Genomic DNA, 21,760 nt, shown 5'->3' on the forward strand with positions numbered 1-21,760 from the left:
GAAATAGCAATCAAGCAGGGAGCTAAACAGAGGACATTGGCCAGAAGCTCCTGTTTTTTTCTATATTTGTTGACAAGATCCTTGAGGAATCTTCCAACATTTACAACCAGCTAAGGTCAACCACATGCGCCTCCTTTTCACCTGGTGGATAAAGCACGTATCCAAGTGTTAAAGCCCATCTCAAATGTACATTCAAAACATGTCCCTTTTGTCTATCACATCCTAAACATATGTCATTGCTCATTTGCACGCAAATATTTGCAGAACTCACAACATAAAGTGACAAAGAAAAAAAGTCCCAGAGAGGAGACTCAAATATGTGCTTTGGCACTTTTTGGAGCCTGCAATGAGATCAAGCTCTCTCTAGATTGATTGCTAGTTTCCCCAAAGACATTCTAAGACACTTGCTGGAGTCTGGAGCTCTTTGCCTGTCTTTCAAAGAAAAGGAAGTGCCCGTTGTTGATGTTCATACCAGTTCCAGTGCCTTGGTAGACGAGCACCTGCTGTCCGAACATGCAACACCAAACTGATTGAAAGTTGACTTCTCCTTTGACAAGTTCTCTTCCCCAAAAGATGGGAAATAGCTAAGTTCTGCTGATCCTGGTGAGGCAGTGGTGGGGAAATTGTGGTCTTCAAGATATTGTTGGGACTGGACCTCCCATAATCTCTCGCCATTGGCAAACCTGTCTAGGGCTTATGGGAGCTGCAGATCAAAGTTTGGAAGGCTGCATATTTGCCATCTCAGTGCTTAGGTGCTCCCCTTGTAGGCAAAACAGAAGGGAGGCATGCTTTTAAACTACACATTTAGATTTTAAAAAGTACAATAGTTCTAACACTCACTCACTTCCAATACATCTTGAACATTCCTTCTGGGAGCATAATCTGACAAGACGTTCAACTTGTTTTGTTGAACTAGGGCAAGGGATTACATTTTATTGGAACTATTTTATAGGCTGAAAACATCAGGATCTTCACAAAAACACCACTTAGGTTTAAGGTTACAGGAAACACAAGTGAGTATTACCCCAGGTAAGAAACGTTCAAAGAATGGACTCCTAATCCCAACTGTAATAAAGTATTGTCTTGAGCTTTATGTAGGAGCATGTGGGTCACAAGGGAGGCAGATGTAGTATATTTATGTGGTGGTTATTATAAATTCTTATTCATATGTTAGGCTCTTCTCTACATTCTTCTAGTGCGATGTGGTCAGTTGTCTTCTGCCCACCTCTCATAACAAAGGAAGCACCAAAGCCAGAAATAACTCTGCACAGGAATCCCCATTGGCACACTGGCTAAGAAAGGGTGGCGGTAAATATACAGGAAGACCACTCTTGACCCACATCTGTCCAGTTGCCTTAACTTGTCTCTCAAGAAGCAATATCCTTCAACTCATCCAATCGCATTCTACCTTGGTAATGTGAGCAGATGGCAAATTCAGGAATCCAACTTGCTCTGCCTGTACTGACACCCAGCAAAGCTAGGTGGTAGAATACAAGAAAGAGGTGGCAGTATGAGGAATAAACCATGATGCTCAGTAAAGAACTGATCAGGTAGTGGGTTGAATTCTGATTTGCCTGCAGTAGTATTCCACTAACTGGATGCTCCTATGGGGGAGGTGTGGGTAATGAAGTAATTTTTGTTAATTACCATCTCCTTTTACAACCCACCTCCACCCTCAAAATCTACTCTGGATGGTTGCGGGTGCCTCTAGAACAGGATTGGAGGTGCTACTGGGGATAGAGGGAAAACCAGTGAAAAATAGCTCCCAGGTTTCTTCCAGCAGCAGCCACCACCTCTGCTACCAAGTTCCTTCCATGAACAAGAAAAATCCCTCCATCTGCTCAACAACTCTGGATCCAACCCATAATGTACATAGGCCCTAACCATGTTTTGTCACAAAGGCATTGAAAACAGAATATATACAGATTCCTAGGCAACATACATACACAGCAACATTTTAATCAGTCCAACTGTGTTTTAATAAGGGAATTGTTTGAATCATTGTAGATATTGCCTACAAATAAATGAGTATTATTTTGGTGGTTTACAAATTCTGTTATGAACTGTAAAATCAAAACATACGCCTAAGTGTTAGAAGGAATCTAAAAAAGGATATGGAATTTGTTTTAATTTTCATGTTCACTTTAAAAACAAGAACTTCATAACATTTTTGGAATGGACTAGAGTCACCACTGTAAAGCTGGAAGGAATGGCAGATTGTATCACTGATTTTGGCAAGTGGATTTCAGTTAGTACTCAAAACATTTTCAAAGACATTAAAAAAATAATGTGGCCCCCTTGTCAGTTAAAACATTTTTAAAAGTTGCATAAAACATTATGGTAGCAATAATCAAAAAGGCATTAATTTTATTTTCTTTGTTAACAGTAGGAACTCTGCTGCTGAAGGACTTTCCAAAGTAAAAAGCAGTTCTCTTTGGGGATATTAGTCAATTAACTTAAAGTTCTGTTTTAAGAGGATTTTTCTTTCCTGCTGCGAGGTGAGTCTGCTCCATTTGAGGTTAATGTTCCATTTATTCCATTTTCTAAAAATAAGAAAACACATGCAGTTAACTCTCTTTCTTCTAGGTACAAAACCTAGAATGCACAGAGACTTGAAACCTCTTAACACACATTGCTTTAGAATTTCGTAGAAAGTCAAACTTGAAGGACACCAGAGCAGCTCTGCTAGATCAGACAAAAGACCTAACTAGCTCAGCATCCTGTTTCACACAGTGGCTTTAAAATAAACCTGGTATAATTATGTCAAATGGGAAAAAAACACTATTATAACGGTGTGGGCACATATATATATATATAGATATATGGCACCCATGACACAGTAGCACAGACTTCTGACTAATAGCAGTAACTGTACACCAGCAATGTTTGGCTCCTCCTCTACTCAAATCTGTTTCCATTCCAGCTGGGTGCTTCTAAGAATTTCACAGCATTAAATACTGGGTATCTCCCCCCACCTCTTTCCTTCCAATACCTTTCCCTTTTGGGTCATATCTTATAGGTTGTAAGCTTGTGAGCAGGGACTTTCTTGTTCTTTACTGATATTCAAGTTGCTCTGAGAGCCCTTTTGGGGCTTAAGAAGGGCAGGGAGGAAATTATTCAAAATAAAATAAGCAAAATGCCAGGTTATGTGAAAAGCATTAGGGAGTGCTGTTGGAAAGAATTAGCGTAGTGTTGGGCAAGGACTGGGGAGATCCAGAGGTCCACTCACTATCTCTCGACTATTTTATCTCACATCTTCATTGCAAGGATAAAAAGGGTGCACCCTGTATGCCACCTTGCAGGAAAGCTGGGATATAAATTTTTGTGAACCGCCCACAGAGCTTCGGCTATTGGGCGGTATAGAAATGTAATAAATAAAATAAAATAAAATAAATAAATAAATAAATAAATGTGGCAAGTAAAAAAATAAACCTGGGGTGCCAAAAAGGTAAAGCCCCACAACATATCAGTCATTTATTGTATTTATTAAAAATTTTTTTAAAACAAGATAGCTTTTAGTCCCATGGCAGTGTCCAAAGCAATTGAAAATCCCAAACAAAAACAAAACAAAACTCTACAGTACTAATATGTGAAATAAATTTCAGAGTTAATAAAATAGCAAAGTGGAAAAGCATTGTTCAACCCCCCCCCCCCCAAAAAAAACCCCAACACAAACACTATAGAATAATTAGAATACTTCAGAGAATGTTTTGCAACCTCTTGTCTGACTGAAAAGTGAAGCAGGCTGTGAATATATGTGTATGCATGCACCATGTGTGTATATATGTGTGTATATACATGTGTGTATATATATGAACATCTGTTGTTAGTGCGAAAGAACCAACCCATCCAGGTTGGTGATACTCAAATCACCTTCTGGTGGCCTCAATCTAAATTGCTCAGCGAGTATGTCAGCCTGATTTTATTCTTGCAATGCACAAGACTCCTAAGTAGTAGGTTGCCATTGAAAAGTTTAAATCACCTTCAGGCAACAAGACGGTGACTCAGACTTCCTGTTTTGAAGTGTTTTCAACAGCACAGCCTAAAAAAATTGCGTTGGGCATGTTCAGTTTAGTGCTACTGAACTCTTGTCAATTACTGAGCCAGTACTTTCATATCAGAAACTTCTTCCTTGGTTTGCTGTTTGTATCTGTTTTGCATTCTACAAGATCCAATAAATTCAGATCACAACTCAGTCAGTGGATTGCCTATGCTCCTGCTGATGTGGTGGCTGCCTCTGGAAGCTCTCAACTCTTCGCGTTAACCTTTCCCTGGGAAGTTCTTGACAGAAGTCTGATGATGTGTGTTTTGTTGGAGGGAGAAATCCTATGGACCACAGGCAGTGCCTCAGGGGCCACGGGATAGTTCTGACTCCCCAATCCAATGTCTGAGGCAGCACTTCGACCTCAGAGCAAGGAATCGGAGATCCACCCCCCTCCCTGCTGCCATGGAAAGAACCGTTCTGGCTGGCTTCCGAGGTTGGGAACTGAAACTCTGAGAGGGGGAAAGGGGGAGTGTCGGTGGGTGGAGAGGGGAGGAGATTGGAGAGGCCAGGACACTAGCCTCTCCAGCCCCTTTCCCTCCCTGTCTGAAACACTGTTGCCAAGAAGTCCACCTAGTGAAAAGTGCAGCGTGTGAGAATATGAGGACCGAGCAGCGAAGATTGCTTCTGCTCCTCCAGCCCTGCACAGGATCCTCTAAGTCTCCGAGTTCCGGGGTGAACCATCATTGAGGCTGCAACCGATAGGACTGTGTCCTTAAAGTCCCATTTTTCAAACTATTCTCTTCCCCTCCTGACTCAATATCTTTTCATGTGAATACATTTCTTTCGTAGATTTAAGCTGAAAAGGGTAAAGATTTTTAATGGAAGAATTGCATTTGATGAATGCTATGAACAACTTGTGAACTGCGAGTACGAGATACTAATCTAATAAAATATGTAAACACATTCAAGAAATTTAAGGTGTAGTAAAAAGCTTTCCTGCTTGGAAGGAATTCATCTAGGTAGGCCAAGCATGGTATACATGAATTTGATGCTGTATTTATAGAGAAGCTCATCTATCATCCTATAAACCTTTCTGACCATTATCTGGCTATGTTGTGACAACCTTCCTTGAATTCAAGAAACTTGGTATGAGGTGAAACCACATCAGTTGCAGCTTCTGAAATGTACACACTGACTACTTTCCTTTACCCCTCTATGAATTGCGTATGGAATAAGATATTGAAGCACAAACCTCTTTCTTTTTTGGAGGGCTTGCCTTTAGCGGTTATGAACTTCTTTTTCACTTGCTGCGGAGGTGAAGAATGTTCTCTCCACCTTCTCAGTTGAAAATTAATGAACTTCCACATCATAAAGGCCTGTGTTAAGCAGATGGATGCCAGCACACTGATTCTACAAATGAGAGACAAACTATTAAATTCCTGAAGATCTAGAGATGACAAACATCAGGAAAACACTTCCCACTAGGCAGGGATTTCCTGAAAGGCTATTTACACAAGCCTTGTTACTTGGGAAAAGTGCCACAGCAGCCCTAAGTTATTAGGTTTAATGATAGTACTGCAGAGTTACAGGAATCTAACACAGGTAGTCATACATAGAGATGCATAGACTGAAAGACATGTTCTGAAAAGTGATACTAACAAGCTCTCCCTTTCCTATGCAAGAATCAAACTATGCTGTTACGACAGGAAAGATAACACTTAATCCTCTAACTAGGAGGACACATCTAGTCTTCACTGTACATTTTGTACTGATATAGATAATGAATATCTTCACTATATCACCATGACAGGCGCCATGTGGCTAGATAAGTAGCATTTCATCTGCAGAACATAAACTACTGTGACAGCAGCTTTGCAAGAAACATAAGTACAGCCATAGCATTGTGCAACTAGAAGATGACCCACAGCCACACTCATCCTGAAAGTGAGCCCAACATGTTTTTGCCACTTCCTGGCCATGACAGATAGACATGAGCAGCTACCCTCACTGGGAAGGACTGGCACCAACAGTATCAGGTGATCAAAGTGCCAAAGTATTTTGATTTTTTTAAAAAAAGAACATAAGCTACAAAAAATGTTTCTGTCAAAAGATGGGTGGTCTAAACTAGGCTTTTTGATGCCATGTTTTACAGCACACTTGATCCTATTTAGCATGAAAATAGCAGAAACCCTTATCTAACATCTTTATAGTTATCTGTATCCACTATATATCCCAATCCAGTGTAAAGAAAAACATTTATGCAAACATTAACTTGAAATTGTACAATTCTAGGTAAAGCCAGTTTGCACTATAGCAAGTCTATTCAAACAAATCTAGGTCAGGGTGAAATCATTATTTTAAAGCACTACAAGAATGTAAAAAGGGCCTTGCCAGATCTGGCCAATGGTCCTTCTAATTCAGCATCTTCTTCCCAATAGTAGTCCATCAGATGCTTTCGAGGGATGCACTTGAAGGGCTGAAGGCAACAGACTTCCCCTCTCTCTGTTTCCCAGCAACTCACATTCCAAATTCAGAGGCAGTGAATCGCTGAGTTTGTATTTAGCTATCATGGCTAATAATGAACCCTTCTCGAGTGTGTATCTGCATTGTACCTGATTGGCAGCACATTGAAGTTTCCAGTACTAAAATCCAATGTTTGGTTCTCTGCTCTGGCAAGGCCAAATCCAACAGTCAGGACAGAAAGAATCAAGGTCAGGAGTCTTCCCAAAACAAAAAGAATGGCCCAGAGTGAAAACCTAGAAGGGTGAGACCAAATGTTCACATCTGATTACGCTATTATACCACTTACAGCCATAGTTTTAGAGGTTGTTCTGACAAACATTTTTTAAAGATACCACCCACTAAGGTGTCATGGGCATATACTGCCTTCACACATACATTTTAGAACTCTGCCTGTTAAGACACAGCACCACCCTTTTTGGGATCATCCAAGGAGTCATTATAGTGGATTGATGTTGTCTCTGGGGGTCCAGAAAAGCACATGGAACTCTCCAACCTGGAACGGATTCAACAGTCATTTTAACTGAAGGAGCTGTTCCATGTGCATATTCCTGTGTATAGACAGATCAAGCCAATCCAATACTTTTTTCTTTGTTTTTATAAAAAATCAGATAGCAGATGCTGAAGGGCCCTTAGCTATTAACTGGAAATACTCATGTGGTATTTCCAGACACACTTTTTAATGTAAGAGGACATAGTAAAGTACTTACCCTTTCTGATATTTTTCGTCACTGAAGTAAAAAAGTCGGGAGACGTGGAACAGAAATTCCACAAAGTAATGCAACACAAGAAGAACAAGACCAAGGTGGGTCAAACTGTTAAAACAAAAAAGGTAAACAAAGCAACTTGCTAGTTAGTGGAACGATGCAAAAAGACCCACCAATTTGGCATGTCGTTTGTAATACTGTAAGAGCTGAACGCCTGGAATGCATTCATACATGGCTCAACACTACACCTGAACTTCAATGTCTTATGCCTGCTTTCAAGAGGGCCCAAAAATATAAGATACACCCCAGGGTACTGAAGGTGCCTTAAAGATGGAAATAACTGGAATGAAAGCGAAGCCCTTCTTGTGCTTCCCCTGCCATGCAAGTTACTGCTAACAGGTAAGGTTGGACTACTGCAACCTTCTTCTCTCTGGCCTTCCTTCTTCTCACATCAGTCCGTTGGTTTCTGTCCACCACTCTGCCGCTAAGATCATCTTCTTGGCTCGCGCTCTGACCATGTCACTCCACTTCTGAAATCTCTTCATTGGCTTCCAATCCACTTCAGAATCCACTGTCTAGCTCCTTCCTATCTTTCCTCTCTCATCTCACACTATTGCCCCGTTCGTGCTCTTCGCTCCTCTGATGCCATGTTTCTCATCTGCCTAAGGGTCTCTACTTCCCTTGCTTGGCTTCGTCCATTTTCTTCTGCTGACCCTTACGCCTGGAACGCTCTTCCAGAACATTTGAGAACTACAAGTTCAACCACAGCTTTTAAAGCTCAGCTAAAAACTTTTCTTTTTCCTAAAGCTTTTAAAACTTGATTTTGTTCTGACTTTATACTGTTAGTTTTACCCTACCCTGTGCCTGTTTGCATTCTCTTCCCCTCCTTATTGTTTTCTTATGATTTTATTAGAATGTAAGCCTATGCGGCAGGGTCTTGCTGTTTACTGTTTTACTCTGTACAGCACCATGTACATTGATGGTGCTATATAAATAAATAAATAAATAATAATAATAAGTGGGATGGGTTCTCCTGGTTGTGGCTGTTCTGGAACAGCCTCTTGAGGAAGTCACACCTGCCTCTGTTGTTACGGGCCTTCTGTGAAATAGTGAAAACATGTAGACCATGGGGAGGAGAGGGCAAGTTTGATGGCAATTGTGTGGCAACTTCGAATCTAGCTGTTCTTGCCAACAACACTTGTCTTATTGCTGATTTTTCAACTGACTGTCAGCTGCCTTGGGAACTTGACATAAAGGTAGATACAAATAAAAATAAATTTATAAGAAGTTGGCTTTGAGGATGATAGAGAAATTCTGTTGGATTCAGGTTCTGAGTACTTCCCAGACAAATTTTGCAGATTGCAATGTTGTTTGGCTTTGGAATTTGCAATGCAGCAACTAGAAAAAGGCACTTTTTCTTTTACCTTCTGATCAGGCGGTGAAAGGACTGCCTTTACCTTCCCCTCTCCCTTTTCCACTCCTTCTAGCCACTTGAAATGAATAGGTACCTTGCAAATGGGGCCAGAAAAGCCCCTGGTAGGACGGGACTTGAACACAGATGCCTTTCCCCATGGATATATGTTCAAGGGAGGAATGGTACACCCCCAAGTCTTGTTGTCCCAGGGGCTTTCATGGACCCATTTGCAAGGTGCATGGGGGCAGCTGCTATGCTTTCTAACAGTTACAGACAACTGGAATCAATACACACAAGAGGTTGTGGGGTGAAAAGTTAAAGGCAGTCCTTGTGCCACCTTATAAAGTGTAAGCACTTTTTGTTTTTGAAGGAAATTTTATGCAGGTTTTCCAAACAAACTGCACACAGATGGGATAGACCAGGCACAAGTGAAATTGACATGGACCGAATTTGAACATTCTGGCTAACTTTAGCTAGTGTTCCTGTCCAAGACACCATTCTATGCTTCAAATTCCAAACTTCCACTTTTCAAGGCGATAAAGTGTAAAATACACCACAATGAGACATATGACTTGAAGTCTGAGAGACCAAAATGAAACGTATGGTTACAACAGAATTCCTTGTTTGAAGTTTGCATATCTACTTGACCCTCACACTTGTTTCTAAGGTGGGGAGAAATGCATAACATTTTGTAATGTATTTCCTTGTACATTAAGTTGGTGTGCACATTCAAGTCACATTCATGGCTCAAATTCAAATATGAGGTCATCTCCTGCATTTGTTTTGAAGAGGGACAGACAAGATTCAACATTCCCTTGAGCAATGAGTCATCACAGTGAAACTTGGTATGTACGTTTATGGCATAATTCTCCCTTTGAAGTTCAAATATCTAGTGGACATTCCAGCCACTTTACATGGAAAGATGCATGAGGTATTGTAACACAATGTGAAACACTGTCTTACTATTAAATTTATTATTTATTATCACTGATGGCAGAAACAGAAGTACATCACTTACTTTAACAGATAAGCTCCAGTAATATGGAAAAGATAAAGTCCAATGTAAACAAGCTGGCGAGGAATGTCTTCCTATGAAAAAACAACAACCCACACATTATTAATTCTGCAAGGAAGCCTTATCACTTTAAAGACATTCATCAGCTTTTGGGCTTTACCCAATCAAGACAATCCTTGCCTTGTGCGTTGCTGTTCCTAATATCTAAAACCTGGTGTTTGTTAGTACCATACAATCTTCCTGGAGAACTATTCTAAAAACTCTTCTGTCATACAAACCCTAGAAGACAACTGCCTCTTTAAAATAACCTCTGTTCAATTTCTTTGATCTAAACACATATACATGCAACAAAAAAGAAACGTTTTCACACAAGATTTCCAGAACATGCACCCCTAATTTCCTATGTCTAAGTTCCAAATTGAAACAGACCCCAAAACTTCTCTACATGTGAAGTAATTACATATATTATTGTTGCACCAGCACTCATGGTCAAATGGTTTGACACGCTGATGTGAGTTTCATACAAGAACCGCTCCATTTGCTGACCCGTCGTTTTTAAGGACATAATGCCCAAATTACTTATGTTGTAATTCAAGCCATGGACTGTTCAAGCAAGCAGAAAATTCAATTTTGTTTGCAGGCAAAGAGAAGGCTCTCACTGTATTTGACATCATAGCTGCTAAGTTATACAGAAATTTCTGGATGATAATATGAAAGATTGCAATGGTGAATGATTGTAATGTTTGTGTTGCTTGTTCGGTTTTCTGTCAAGACCATTAGAAACTAGAGCAAACTGATACTGTAATATGAAAAATCTCTTAGTTTAGTTCTCCCCTATCCTCCTCTGGATAAAGAAGCACACAAAAACTGCACAACCACCATCACTTCCTGATAGAAATTAACTTAATATTTTTTTCTTAATGACTTTATGCTTACAGAAAGCTGCTGCAAGAAATGTTTCTTGACATTAAGCTAAGTCACAATTTAGCACTATGTGAGGGGATCGAAAGCTTTTTGCTTCTTGTTCATTCAAAACAGGAGTTTCTCGTTATATCCAAGCTGGGGCAGATGGGAGAGGGGAAAGGATTCTGGTTAATTTAAACAGGAAGTGAATGCTTCCAATCTCCTCCTTGCCACTATGATGGAGGAGGAGAGAGGCATGTTAGCCTAATGCTTACCCATGGTTTAGCATTATGTCCAAATCGGGTTATTCTCTTCCTAACCATTTCAGAGATTTGCAGGGCATTTGCAAAGCCTTAAAAAAATGGGCTGCTGAATTGCAGCTTCCCAGTTACAAGTGAGTTTTTCTAATGAGCAGCCCAATCCATCGTGCCTGAACCCATCTCCAGCTGAGCCCCCTCCCTCCTGCTATCAACTGTCAGTGCTAAGTTTATCAGAGGGAAAGGAAGCAACAGCCAGGCACCTCTCCATTGTGCCTGGATCCAGTTCCAGCTGAGAGACCCCCTTCTTCTTGCTACTAATCAGTGGGAAAGGAAGCAGCACCCAGGCACCTCTCCATCGTGCCTTGATGTGTATGAGATTATTAGAGGGAGAGGAAGCAGCTGCTGAACTCTGCAACTAAGAATTAAGTGCCTGAATTTGCTGCTGCTTCTTCCTCCTCCTCATCCTCCTCCCTCCCAATCCCCTTTCCTTTTGTGCCATGTTTTTAGACTGTAAGCCTGTGGGCAGGGACTGTCTTAAGAAATATTTTTGTAAGCCACCTTGAGAGCCTTTTTTTAGCTAAAGGGCAGGATATTTATTTATTTATTTATTTATTTATTACATTTTTATACCGCCCAATAGCCGAAGCTCTCTGGGCGGTTCACAAAAATTAAAATCATCATAAAACAACCAACAAGTTAAAAATACAAATACAAAATACAATATAAAAAGCACAACCAGGATAAAACCACGCAGCAAAATTGATATAAGGTTAAAATACAGAGTTAAAACAGTATAATTTAAATTTAAGTTAAAATTAAGTGTTAAAATACTGAGTGAATAAAAAGGTCTTCAGCTGGCGACGAAAGGAGTACAGTGTAGGCGCCAGGCGGACCTCTCTGGGGAGCTCATTCCACAACCGGGGTGCCACAGCGGAGAAAAGTGCTATACTAAATAAATAATCCTAGCATTTCAATTTATAAGTACCACTAAGTTCAATGGGCCTTATTCCCAGATAAGTGGTTATAAAATTGCAGCCTAAATTGTTAAAAAACACAGGTGGCCATCCAACCCAGCTTCAAAATGAGGAAGGTAAGGGAATATTTCAAAGTATGTAAGCCAGGTCCCTTGGAGAGGCAATTTACAGATTTTTTTCCTTGCTATCTCATACGCTCCATGTGAACATTATAAACATTCAAAGTTAGACAACAGAACTTGTCAACCGTTAAGAAACATAAAACAGATTCTCAATGTATTTGATCAGTAAAATAAAACATAAGTTTGCTTAAAGCACTACCACCAGAAAAAAATGCTTTCTTTTAAAAGCATTTAAGTTTGTATTCCTTCTTCCTGTCTAACTCAAAAAGAGTTTTCATTTTTGTAGGTTTCTGAATATAACATTAAAGCTGGACTTACTTTTTTTGTCTTCTGGAAATAGAGTTCTGGAAAGGCATGGAACCAGTATGCTAGTTGAGAGATGTAAAAAAACTTCATTTGAAACCTGCATAATACAGCAAAGGAAAAGTTGAAGTTCAAACATATTGAAATATTTTCCGGAAAAATCTTGTTAATATCAGAAGTTATAACTGTCATATCTGAAATGTGTTTTTAGAGTGATTAACGGAACCTACTGGTCACATGCTGCTAACAGAAACAACACCTCTAGAAATTGCATCAGAACACCAGGACAGGATGCTTTTATGTGAATGCAAAACAGGGTTAATACCCACAAGCAAGTTACTAGTTGATTTGAAAGTCTGGCATATCTTAAAGGAACTACTGGAGACACCCCACCCATCTAAAGTAATGAAATAAACTTACGGCATTGATGTATGTGGGTAGTCCCTCCAGAGAGATGTTGGATCAGATACGTAGTTCTCCTGAAAATAAAATATCATTGATATTCTTTCCTAGACTTAAGAGAGCAACCCTACGGCCCCTAGACAATGTCTGGGGAGCTAGAAGATATTGTGGATCTCCTCCTCTGCACCCCATACACCTACAAGCATGGAGGAGGAGATCTGATCGTGGATCTCCCCTTCCCCATCCTGTCCCAATCGCCATGGGCAGCTTCTCTTACAACATCAAAAGAACAACAACTTGTAAGAGAAGTCAGAGAGGGAGACAGCGGGGCATTGGTGGGGAGGGGAGAGGATGGGATCCACAGGATCCTATGGTCTCTTCAGTTTCCTCCCTGCTCACCCAAAAGTTAAGCCAGCTAGTACTTTTCGTATTTTAAACTGAGGACAGGAGATGAAATTGTCTCTGTCCTCCTCACACCTTGCCTGGCTCTTGCTGGCAGGGCATAGGATAGGTGGAGTGCAACCCATAGGATTGCACCCTTAGAAACTCTTAGCAGCCTTTGCATTTATATAGCTAAGACTAAGCTGCAACTCTTGCAATTTCCCCCAGTAAATGTTTAAGAATGCATTTTCAAAAAGCAAGGAAGGGAAAAGGCAGCTTGAAAGAAACACATTCCTTAATGTAGGCCAGTCAAACAGAAAACCAGTTCAAAGACATAGGAGAAGACTGTGATTCTTCAGAATCTCCCAAGAAGCCCATTGCTCCGAGCAATTTATAGCCTTAACCATATTGCCTGGCAAGCCCTGGCCATGAAGTAAGGCAAGCACCCCTCTCATTCGTTAGGCCATATGGCCTCGCATGACACCCCCTTTCTGAAAAAGGGCTCCAGAATAGCATGGAACCTCTTTCTAGCACCAAGATCTTTTAACTCAGCATCAAATCTAGGATGGAATCCTCTTGGCATTGTAGGATTGGATTTTTAAGCCTCAGAGTATAAAGAGGCACGTGTGTGCGCGCGCGCAGTGAGCAAATGTGGAAAGAAAAAAACTCCAGCCATTCATGGCAGCCAACATAGAAGAACAACTACAAAGAAGTGTAGCTGACCTTGAAGTGGACCGTGTCCACAAAAACATATGCCAAAATAAATTTGTTAATGTTTAAGGTGCCACAAGGTTGTTTGCTGTTATTACTAAAGAGTAGTGTGAAGTTTTTTCACTACTTCTGATATAACATGCAATTGTTACAACATTAACCCAGATTAAACAGTTCAGTTTCAAATCAATTTTTATCGTAAGTATATAAAGTGAAATACTTACAGACACAAGAATGCTTGTTCCCCAGACACAAGAGAAAAGGTAGAATGCACTGAGTTGCCCAGATTCGTTGAACTTGCTGTGCTTTGTTTTGGAAAAGTGCATTTTCCTGTTAATTTTCTAAAGGGAAATACATTTCTGTTACTGATCTGCAGAATTTTAGTAAGGAGTTATCTTGTCAAGCTAGATCTAAAACTCAAGTCTATAATGCATGAATGCAATCAATTCAGGCTCAGGCTCAGGCTCAGTTCAGACAACGTGTTTCTCAAGGGTGGTTTTAGAACTCCATGGTGGAGTTTTTACATCACCGTTGATAAATGTGTTGTCTGGTGGGAAAACTACACCCCATGGTGGAGTTGTTTTGGAAAACACTCCACACTGTGCAGAGTAGAACTCCTGCACAACAGTTGTGTTGTGTGTTGTGTGGAGGGCTCCATGGAGTTTTGTTGCATTGAGTTGATTTTTCCCACTGCCTACAGAGTTCCTTGGCAAGAGTGAGAGAGAAAGCAGCAGCCAGGCACCTCTCCATCATGCCTGGGCCCAGCTCCAGCTAAGAGTCCCCTCCCTCCTGCTACTGTCGCTGTTGAGGCCATTGGTGGGACAAGAAGCAGAAGCCAGGCACCTCTCCATCGTGCCTTGATCTGTATGAGACTATCAGAGGGAGAGGGAAAGGAAGCAGCTGCTGAAATTTGCAACTAAGAATCTAGTACCTGAATTTGCTTTCCCCGCTCCTCCCGCCCAATCCCCTTTCCTTTTGTGTCATGTTTTTTTTTTAGATTGTAAGCCTGTGGGCAGGGACTATCTTAAGAAATATTTTTGTAAGCTGCCTTGAGAGCCTTTTTGGCTAAAGAGCAGGATAAGTGCTAAAATAAATAAATAAGAGCAGTGAAAGGAGCGAGTGTCACTCTAGGAGAGCTGCCGGGATTTTTTTTTTCAGAAATGGCTGATGGGATATCATCAGGAGGACTGGGGGAAGAGATAGGGCAGAGGAACTGCCAATCAAATGTCGCAATGGATTTTACTCAACTCCACGGTAGCCCACAGTCACACAACCGTGGAGTTAGAACATGTTGACTGGAGAGTACCCCCTAAAAACTCAACTGCTGAGTTGAGTATTCACAATGCGTTGACTAACATGCTGTCTGAACTAAGCCTCAATGTAGTTACACCTGACACTGTCCTAGAAGTTAATACTTACATCTAACACATATTCTTGAATAATAGCATGTATGATTATTGCCACCAGCATGTAGAAGAAAACAGTAGCCAGATCTTTGATACCATAGTGATACAACGTGGCTGTTTCTGTAGATTGTTTTTCTAAGAGAGAAAAGACAGCAACATTCAAATATATTTAAACCAACCTTTACTCCAATTTGCACCTGTAACTGAAAAGCAACAAATTAAGAGTTCTAATTAGATCAACATTACAAGAGCTAATTTGTAATTTGCTTCTATGTTCTTACATAATACACAGCATTAATACAAGCAGAAGGCTAAATAACAATCCGTGCAGTACTTTAATACAAAATTTTATGAAAAAGAAATTTTCATAAAATTTCAGAAAAAGAAATTAAACAAATTTTAAATTTGTAATTTTGCATTGCTGCTGTTTTTATCTGGTTGAGCTTTTATATTGTATTTTATATTATGGTTTTATACTGTTTTATACTATGAATGGTTTTAATTTTTGTGAACTGCCCAGAGAGCTCCGGCTATTGGGCGGTATAGAAATGTAATAAATAAATAAATAAATACTGTAAAATAGTGGAACAAATCAAGCCTTTATGATTTCAGTCACCAGATTCAAAATCTGATTAGGTTTAAGAGCAACACAGGAAAGAAAGCCCTGTTAGTTTCCATCCCAGAACTAAACTCATATTCGCTCAAGGCAGTGTCAGACGTAATGCTAAACTCTGGCTTGAAAATCATGAAAAACTTCATAAAAACTTCAGACTTATGTGCTGTGGAGTGTATACCGTGATTCCTTCAGAACTGGTAAATTATTGTTTGGGCTTGCTAGAGATGTGAAGATCCAGAAAAAAATAATGGGAATATGTGGGGAAGAAAGAAAAGAAGAAGAATTTCCCCCCATTTTATTTCAAGGACCATTTTTGTTTTCTTCTGAAAAAATTGAACAGTTTTGGATTATGAAATATTTTCTAGAATTATGAATAAAATATTTAAGACAAAGTGTTTATATATTGTTACCCAGCCTTTACTCCCCCTCGCCCTGCCAATTATTTCTGAAAACTAAATAATAATAAGAAGGAAATTATTTCTGGAAATAATAAAACCATGAGGAAAATGCTTTCTTAATCCACTCTGTAAGATTCCCAGCATAATTATTTTTTTCATTCCTTATTAAAAGTATTGAGCTAATGTATCTTATACTGATAGACATTTGGAATGCAGCAAATCATACTCAGTTTCCCAATATGTGAGCAGAATCACCATATCATAACATGGAAGCAAATGTGCATGCTTGACAGTTTCAGTTTTGTTTTATAGAGTCCTGTGTTTCTGGGCTTGTTCGGATTAGATGCTGCAGCAGTAAGTTAATATAATTCTCATCTAAAAGCCTATGTGAAATAAATACTGTAGGTTATCCTGCCACTAAAAGATGTTATGTTTCTTTTTCATAAAATTAACTTTTGAGACTTGGGTCTATGGAACTAACTGCCACAGTTTTTAATAAAGTTCCTAGTTAGATCTCACTGCTATGGAATGCTGCCTCAGTTATTAAACCTTTAACTGCTGCCACTAGAATAAACCCGCTCCAAAAGAAATCCAGTAATCTGATTCCTATGGCATAGGCATGGGATTGACACCACAACTAGAGACAACCTTTCAAAATGAAAAAACCCATTAATAAGAAATTTACAAAATATAGTAAAATGTCACACTTCATATAATAGGTTCAGATTATTTAAACGTTTGTAAATTAAGTAGGGTTGCTTACTATTCCTAGAGACCTTTCCAGCTAAATAACATCCCAACAGCTTTTCTTTCAGAATAGATTTCCCTAGACTCCACCCCAGAAACAGCAACAGGTTTAGGATTTTCCTTAAACTTCCTTACAAACAGGATCATATGCGGTCTTCCTCTGCCTCCAGTTCTTCCTGCTTCTAGAATGATTCAAATGTTTTTGAAACTACTTGCTGAAATTCCCTTTGGTTACACATAAAATACGAACCTAAAATGTATTATGGAGAACTTGCTTTGCCCATAAAATTATCATGTTTAGTATAATAATTTTTAAAAAATAGTTTATTCAGACAATACAAATAATTACATATTTACTGAATTTACTTCGAAAAGTTTAATGTTTATGATAACTTCGTAAGCAAAACAAGTTACACATAAATTTATTTATGTTCCTAAAGCAGCCTTCCCCAACCTACTGTCCTCCATGTTTTGGACTACAACAGCATTCTGGTCATGCTGCCTGAGGCTGATGGGAGCTAAAGTTCAAAATATATGGAGGGCACCAGGTCGGGAAAGGTAGTCCTAAACAAATAAAGTGACTCTAAATCTCTAAAGATGTATGTGTGCACATTTGTCTATTTCCTCCAAAATTCCCATTATTTCAAACTTCCCGCTCCCTGAAAAACCTGGCTTTTTCCATAGGTTCAAAATCTCTGAAAATGTTTACATCTCTCATGCTTGCGCTACAAACCAGAACAGGAGGTTAGTACCAAACCATGATTTCTAATCCTTGTTTGCAGGGCAAGTGTAAACCATTGTTGCTAGATGGAATGCAAATTAGGAAGGAAGGGATGAAATAATCTATGATGGGAAGAACAAGAAGAAAGTGTGCAAATTCTAGCGTCTTTCAAGGCTCATTCATGTACAAAAAAGCATTTGGTACGATACATCTTGAGGTGATATTTGCTGGTGCAGCAAGTCTTACAACTGGGCATTTAGATAATATGGCAACTTATTAGCAGTGTATAAGTATCCAATTTACTTGTTGTTTATTCGTTCAGTCGCTTCCGACTCTGACTTCATGGACCAGCCCACGCCAGAGCTTTTTGTCAGCTGTCGCCACCCCTAGCTCCCCCAAGGTCAAGTCTGTCACCTCCAGAATATCATCCATCCTACCTAGGACAAATCTATTAGAACTTTACCTGTGGCAGGAATGGTAACATTGTATTGAAGTGTAACGAAGACAACAGCTGCTTTTGCTGTTACCTGAAACAAAACAAAATTAAATTTAAGTAAAAAACACTCTGCAAACAGCACACCTAGGTAGAAATCCTACGCATGCTTACTTCATTGCAAGCTCCCTTAAATTCAGTGAGACTTACATCTGAGTAAATGTGCATAGGATTAAACTGTAAACAGTAGTTGTAAGTTATCCAACTGAGCTGAATGGAAGATAATCAAGCAACACATAATTACTACTATTTCAATAACACCACACACAATAGTACAAGAACACAAATAAATGCCCAGACATTTTTTCTAGCCTATTTGCCTGTATACCTATTGTTAATTGTCTGTAGCCTAAAAGAATCAACATTTGTTTTATTATAGTTTAATTTTTGTGGACCGCCCAGAGAGCTTCAGCTATTGGGCGGTATAAAAATGTAATAAATAAATAAAAATTTGTAAATGTCCCTATCAGACCACCTGGAGGCAATTTTCACTTGCCACAGCAGTCCAGGTAAGTAACTACTAACAAGACTAATAAGAGGGGTAGCAGTGTTAATCCTCTTAAGGAAAAACAATGAAGAGTCTTGTGGCATCTTAAAATACTAATAAATGTATTCTAACATATGCTTGGGACAACAAGCTTATGAAATCTTATGCCAAAATAAAGTTGTTACTCTAACAAGATTGTGGTTGTTCAAATAACTAGAGCAACTGCAGCATTGATAATCCTAAAATCTGCTGATTTCTTCTCATCCAATATGCCACAACTGTCATTCTCAAATTGGCTTGTTTCTGACTAAATTTGCAACACAGCACCACACATGGGCAAGTTATTATGGGACAGAATGCAGCTTCTGCAATTACTTTCTTTAAAAAAGAAGGATCAACATAGTAACATGACAGAAGGTAAGCCACCAACTAAATTAGTGCCATGAAAATTAAGTAATTTTAAAATGGCATTTGATTGTTCAGTGGACGAACAAAAGCTGCTATTCTTACCCGGAATTCTAACTCTACTCATTTTTAAAGTGCAGCTTTTCCTTGTGTTACTTTTGCTCATTCTGTTTATTCTAAAGCAGAGGTGGACAAGCTAGTGCCCTCAAGACTTCTTGGACTACAACTCCCATCAGACTCAGCCAGCATAGCCAATCGTCAAGTATTGTGGGAGTTGTAGTTGAAAACACGCGGAGAGCATTGGCTTGCCTGCCCCTGCTCTAGAGCAAGCCTGGTTAAAACCTGCTGCAGAACGAGGTTGAGCGCTGACGCCTTCCATGCCCTCCTTCCCCACGCGCTGGAAAATAGCCAGTGGGAGAAGGCGAAGGGGCAGCTTTCCCTCACGCTCGCCATCTACGCCGAGCCCTAACGTGCACTCTTGGATACGTGTCACACCGCCTAGAGGGGCGGGAGACCATCCCTATCCCTTCCCCCTCCCCTCTTCCTGTGCATAATTATTGCAAGCGACCAGCATCTCCAGAACTTCGGGGCTCCATAGGTACACGTCACCGTCCACTTCACCTTCCCTGGAGCCGAGGGGAGGGGCCGTTTGCCGCAGCGCCCCATGGGGCTTGTAGTTCTGCCCGTGGCACACAAAGGACAGGGCGCTCCCCACCCCTCCCCACACACCCCAGTCCGGGCAACCCAACGCAAATCCCGCTCTGCTAAACCCGCCCCCCTCAACCGCCCGGCCTTTCCCGCCCCCAAAACCGTAGTAGCGGCCAACTCTCCCCGCCCTCCCCGCTGTGCTCGCGCGCCGAGTGCCACGTAACCTTGCCGAGACCAGGAACTGCTCGGCGGGCGGGCAGCGCGCACACACTGGGGCGAGGGGTGCGCGGCGGAGCCCCCTCCCCCAAAACACAAATCCCCCCCGCCCACAACGACTGCGGCGGCTGCCCTGGCTCGCTCGCTCCCAGCCGCGCAGTCCGACGCGCGCTTTCCTCAGCAGCCGGCCCCACTGTGCCCAATGGGGTGCGCCAGTTCACCGGGGAAGCTGTATGGCGGTGGGAGTGAGAGGAGGCAGCACGACGGAGCCGAAGTGGGCGTGAAACCCACCAGGGTCTGGGAGAAACGACAGAGGCGGCATTTCAGGCCCGAGGGCCAGGCCGTCATCGCCGTCGGGGGGCTGCCCCGCTAGGGCCACCGCCAGCTGCTCCTCGCGCCAAGCCGCCACAGCAAATGCTGACACCGACACGTCCGTCCCTCCCCAGCCCCCTCCATTGACACGGGGACCCGCTGACTCCAGCGCTCTTCCTCTCTGCCTGGCGCAATCTGGTGCCCTCCATATGTTTTGGACCGCAAATCCCACCAGCCCTAACTATTGGCCATGCTGGCAGGGGCTGATGCGAGCTGTCGCCTAAAACATCTGGAGGCCACCAGCTTGGCGCAAGGCACGACCCAGACGGCAGAGGGGCCTGCCAGATGTTGGCCGGGGCAGTGTGGCAAGGCAGCCTCAAGCTCTTTTCTCCCCACTGGACAGATTGGCCACCACCAGAAATCTCACGCTCTCCTCCTCGCCACGGAGCTTTGCCCGGCAATATTTGGAGGAAGATCGATGGGTATATACATTTTACCTACGTATCAGTCTTGATATGCATTTTACACAGATACAGGCTAGAGCCGAAGTGAACCTTGCTCCTCCCCCCACTCTCAGAGGAGAGGAGGCAGAAAGGTATTCCTAGCGGCGACCGCACGGACTAGAAGCTTGTCCACGTCTTGCTTCTAGAAGCGAGCGTTTCCTTGCGGCGCAGAGGCAAGCAGACCTCCTCCACCACCACCCCATACAAACACAAACATTGTTACCTTGGGAAGGAGTTCTCTACCCACCGGCCCGCCGGCTCCAATTCAGCCCCCCACCCGCAAAGCTCCCCGGGGCTCCTCGCGCCCTTCCCTACCCTCGGCGGGAGGGGGGGCAGGGACGGGGGCAGGCGCCGCCGCGGCGTCCCTCACCTCGAACATGAGCCCCAGCAGGAAGACCATGGCCATGCAGGAGACGATGTCCGCGTGGTTCTGCACGATGAACTCATGGCTGAGCACCGGAGGGTTCTTGTTGCTCTTCTTGCGGATCGCCATGGCGGGCACAGCGCGGCGGCAGCGAGCCCCTCTTCGGCTCCAGCTACCACTACCACAGCCCCGCTCGCGCTCTCTGCGGCGGGGCCTGCGGAGGGGGAGGAGGAAGCGCAGGCAACCGCTCCGCCTCCTCTGCCGAGCACCAGCGTTCGGAACCGCAGCTCAGCGTCCCTCTCTCTCTCTCTTCCCCGCCCGGAAAGAAAGGGCCTCCTCACTCAATTCTTGCATGCTCTGGAACGTCGCGACAGCGCCACCTTTCGGGCAGGCGGAGCAACTCCGCAACTCGCGGTTGATTGGCTACGAGAGGCGGCGGCGAGCCGAAGGCGAAAAGGGCTGCCTGGCGAGTCAAAACGGTACTCGAACTGAGAGGGGTCATTTTCTAGCTCTTCGCGGGCTGCCCGACGTTCGAAAGCGAGGTAGAGCTAGGAAAGGGCTATTACGACGAAGTCTACGGTCCGGTATAGAAGAGCTATAGTTTTTGAGTAGCGGATGCTTCCGGGTTAAGTTGTGATCGCCCTTTGACGGAGTGGTCAAAGCGCAACGTGTCTGCAGAGTGGGGGGAGGCGGCGGCGGCGGCAATTTAACCCGCTTTACCTTTGCAGCATTCAGAGATAGGGTGGT

The 21,760-nt window shown here is 42.2% G+C and overlaps 1 protein-coding gene across 1 annotated transcript; it reads right to left on the reverse strand.

Moving 5' to 3' along the window:
• Positions 1-1,955: 1,955 nt before the first annotated feature.
• On the reverse strand, positions 1,956-21,278 carry TRAM1 (translocation associated membrane protein 1). The gene is made up of 11 exons (XM_063130839.1): positions 21,020-21,278; positions 18,049-18,112; positions 15,117-15,238; positions 13,922-14,038; positions 12,624-12,682; positions 12,219-12,303; positions 9,645-9,715; positions 7,216-7,320; positions 6,598-6,741; positions 5,238-5,395; positions 1,956-2,543 (listed from the first exon to the last, which is right to left on the reverse strand). The coding sequence occupies exons 1-11, from the start codon at positions 21,140-21,142 to the stop codon at positions 2,470-2,472; spliced, it is 1,122 nt and encodes a 373-aa protein (XP_062986909.1). The 5' UTR covers positions 21,143-21,278; the 3' UTR covers positions 1,956-2,469.
• Positions 21,279-21,760: the final 482 nt, after the last annotated feature.

This window comes from Elgaria multicarinata, chromosome 7, assembly GCF_023053635.1.
Source record: "Elgaria multicarinata webbii isolate HBS135686 ecotype San Diego chromosome 7, rElgMul1.1.pri, whole genome shotgun sequence".
Classification (NCBI taxonomy): domain Eukaryota; kingdom Metazoa; phylum Chordata; class Lepidosauria; order Squamata; family Anguidae; genus Elgaria; species Elgaria multicarinata.

Coding starts and splice junctions, on each gene's coding strand:
- TRAM1 (XM_063130839.1), bottom strand. CDS start 21,142: ATGGCGATCCGCAAGAAGAGCAACAAGAACCCTCCGGTGCTCAGCCAT. Junction 14,039..15,116: donor TTCAAGAATATGTGTTAGAT/GTAAGTATTAAC, acceptor ATTTCCCTTTAG/AAAATTAACAGGAAAATGCA. Junction 5,396..6,597: donor TTCAATGTGCTGCCAATCAG/GTACAATGCAGA, acceptor TCTCATTTGTAG/AATCAGTGTGCTGGCATCCA.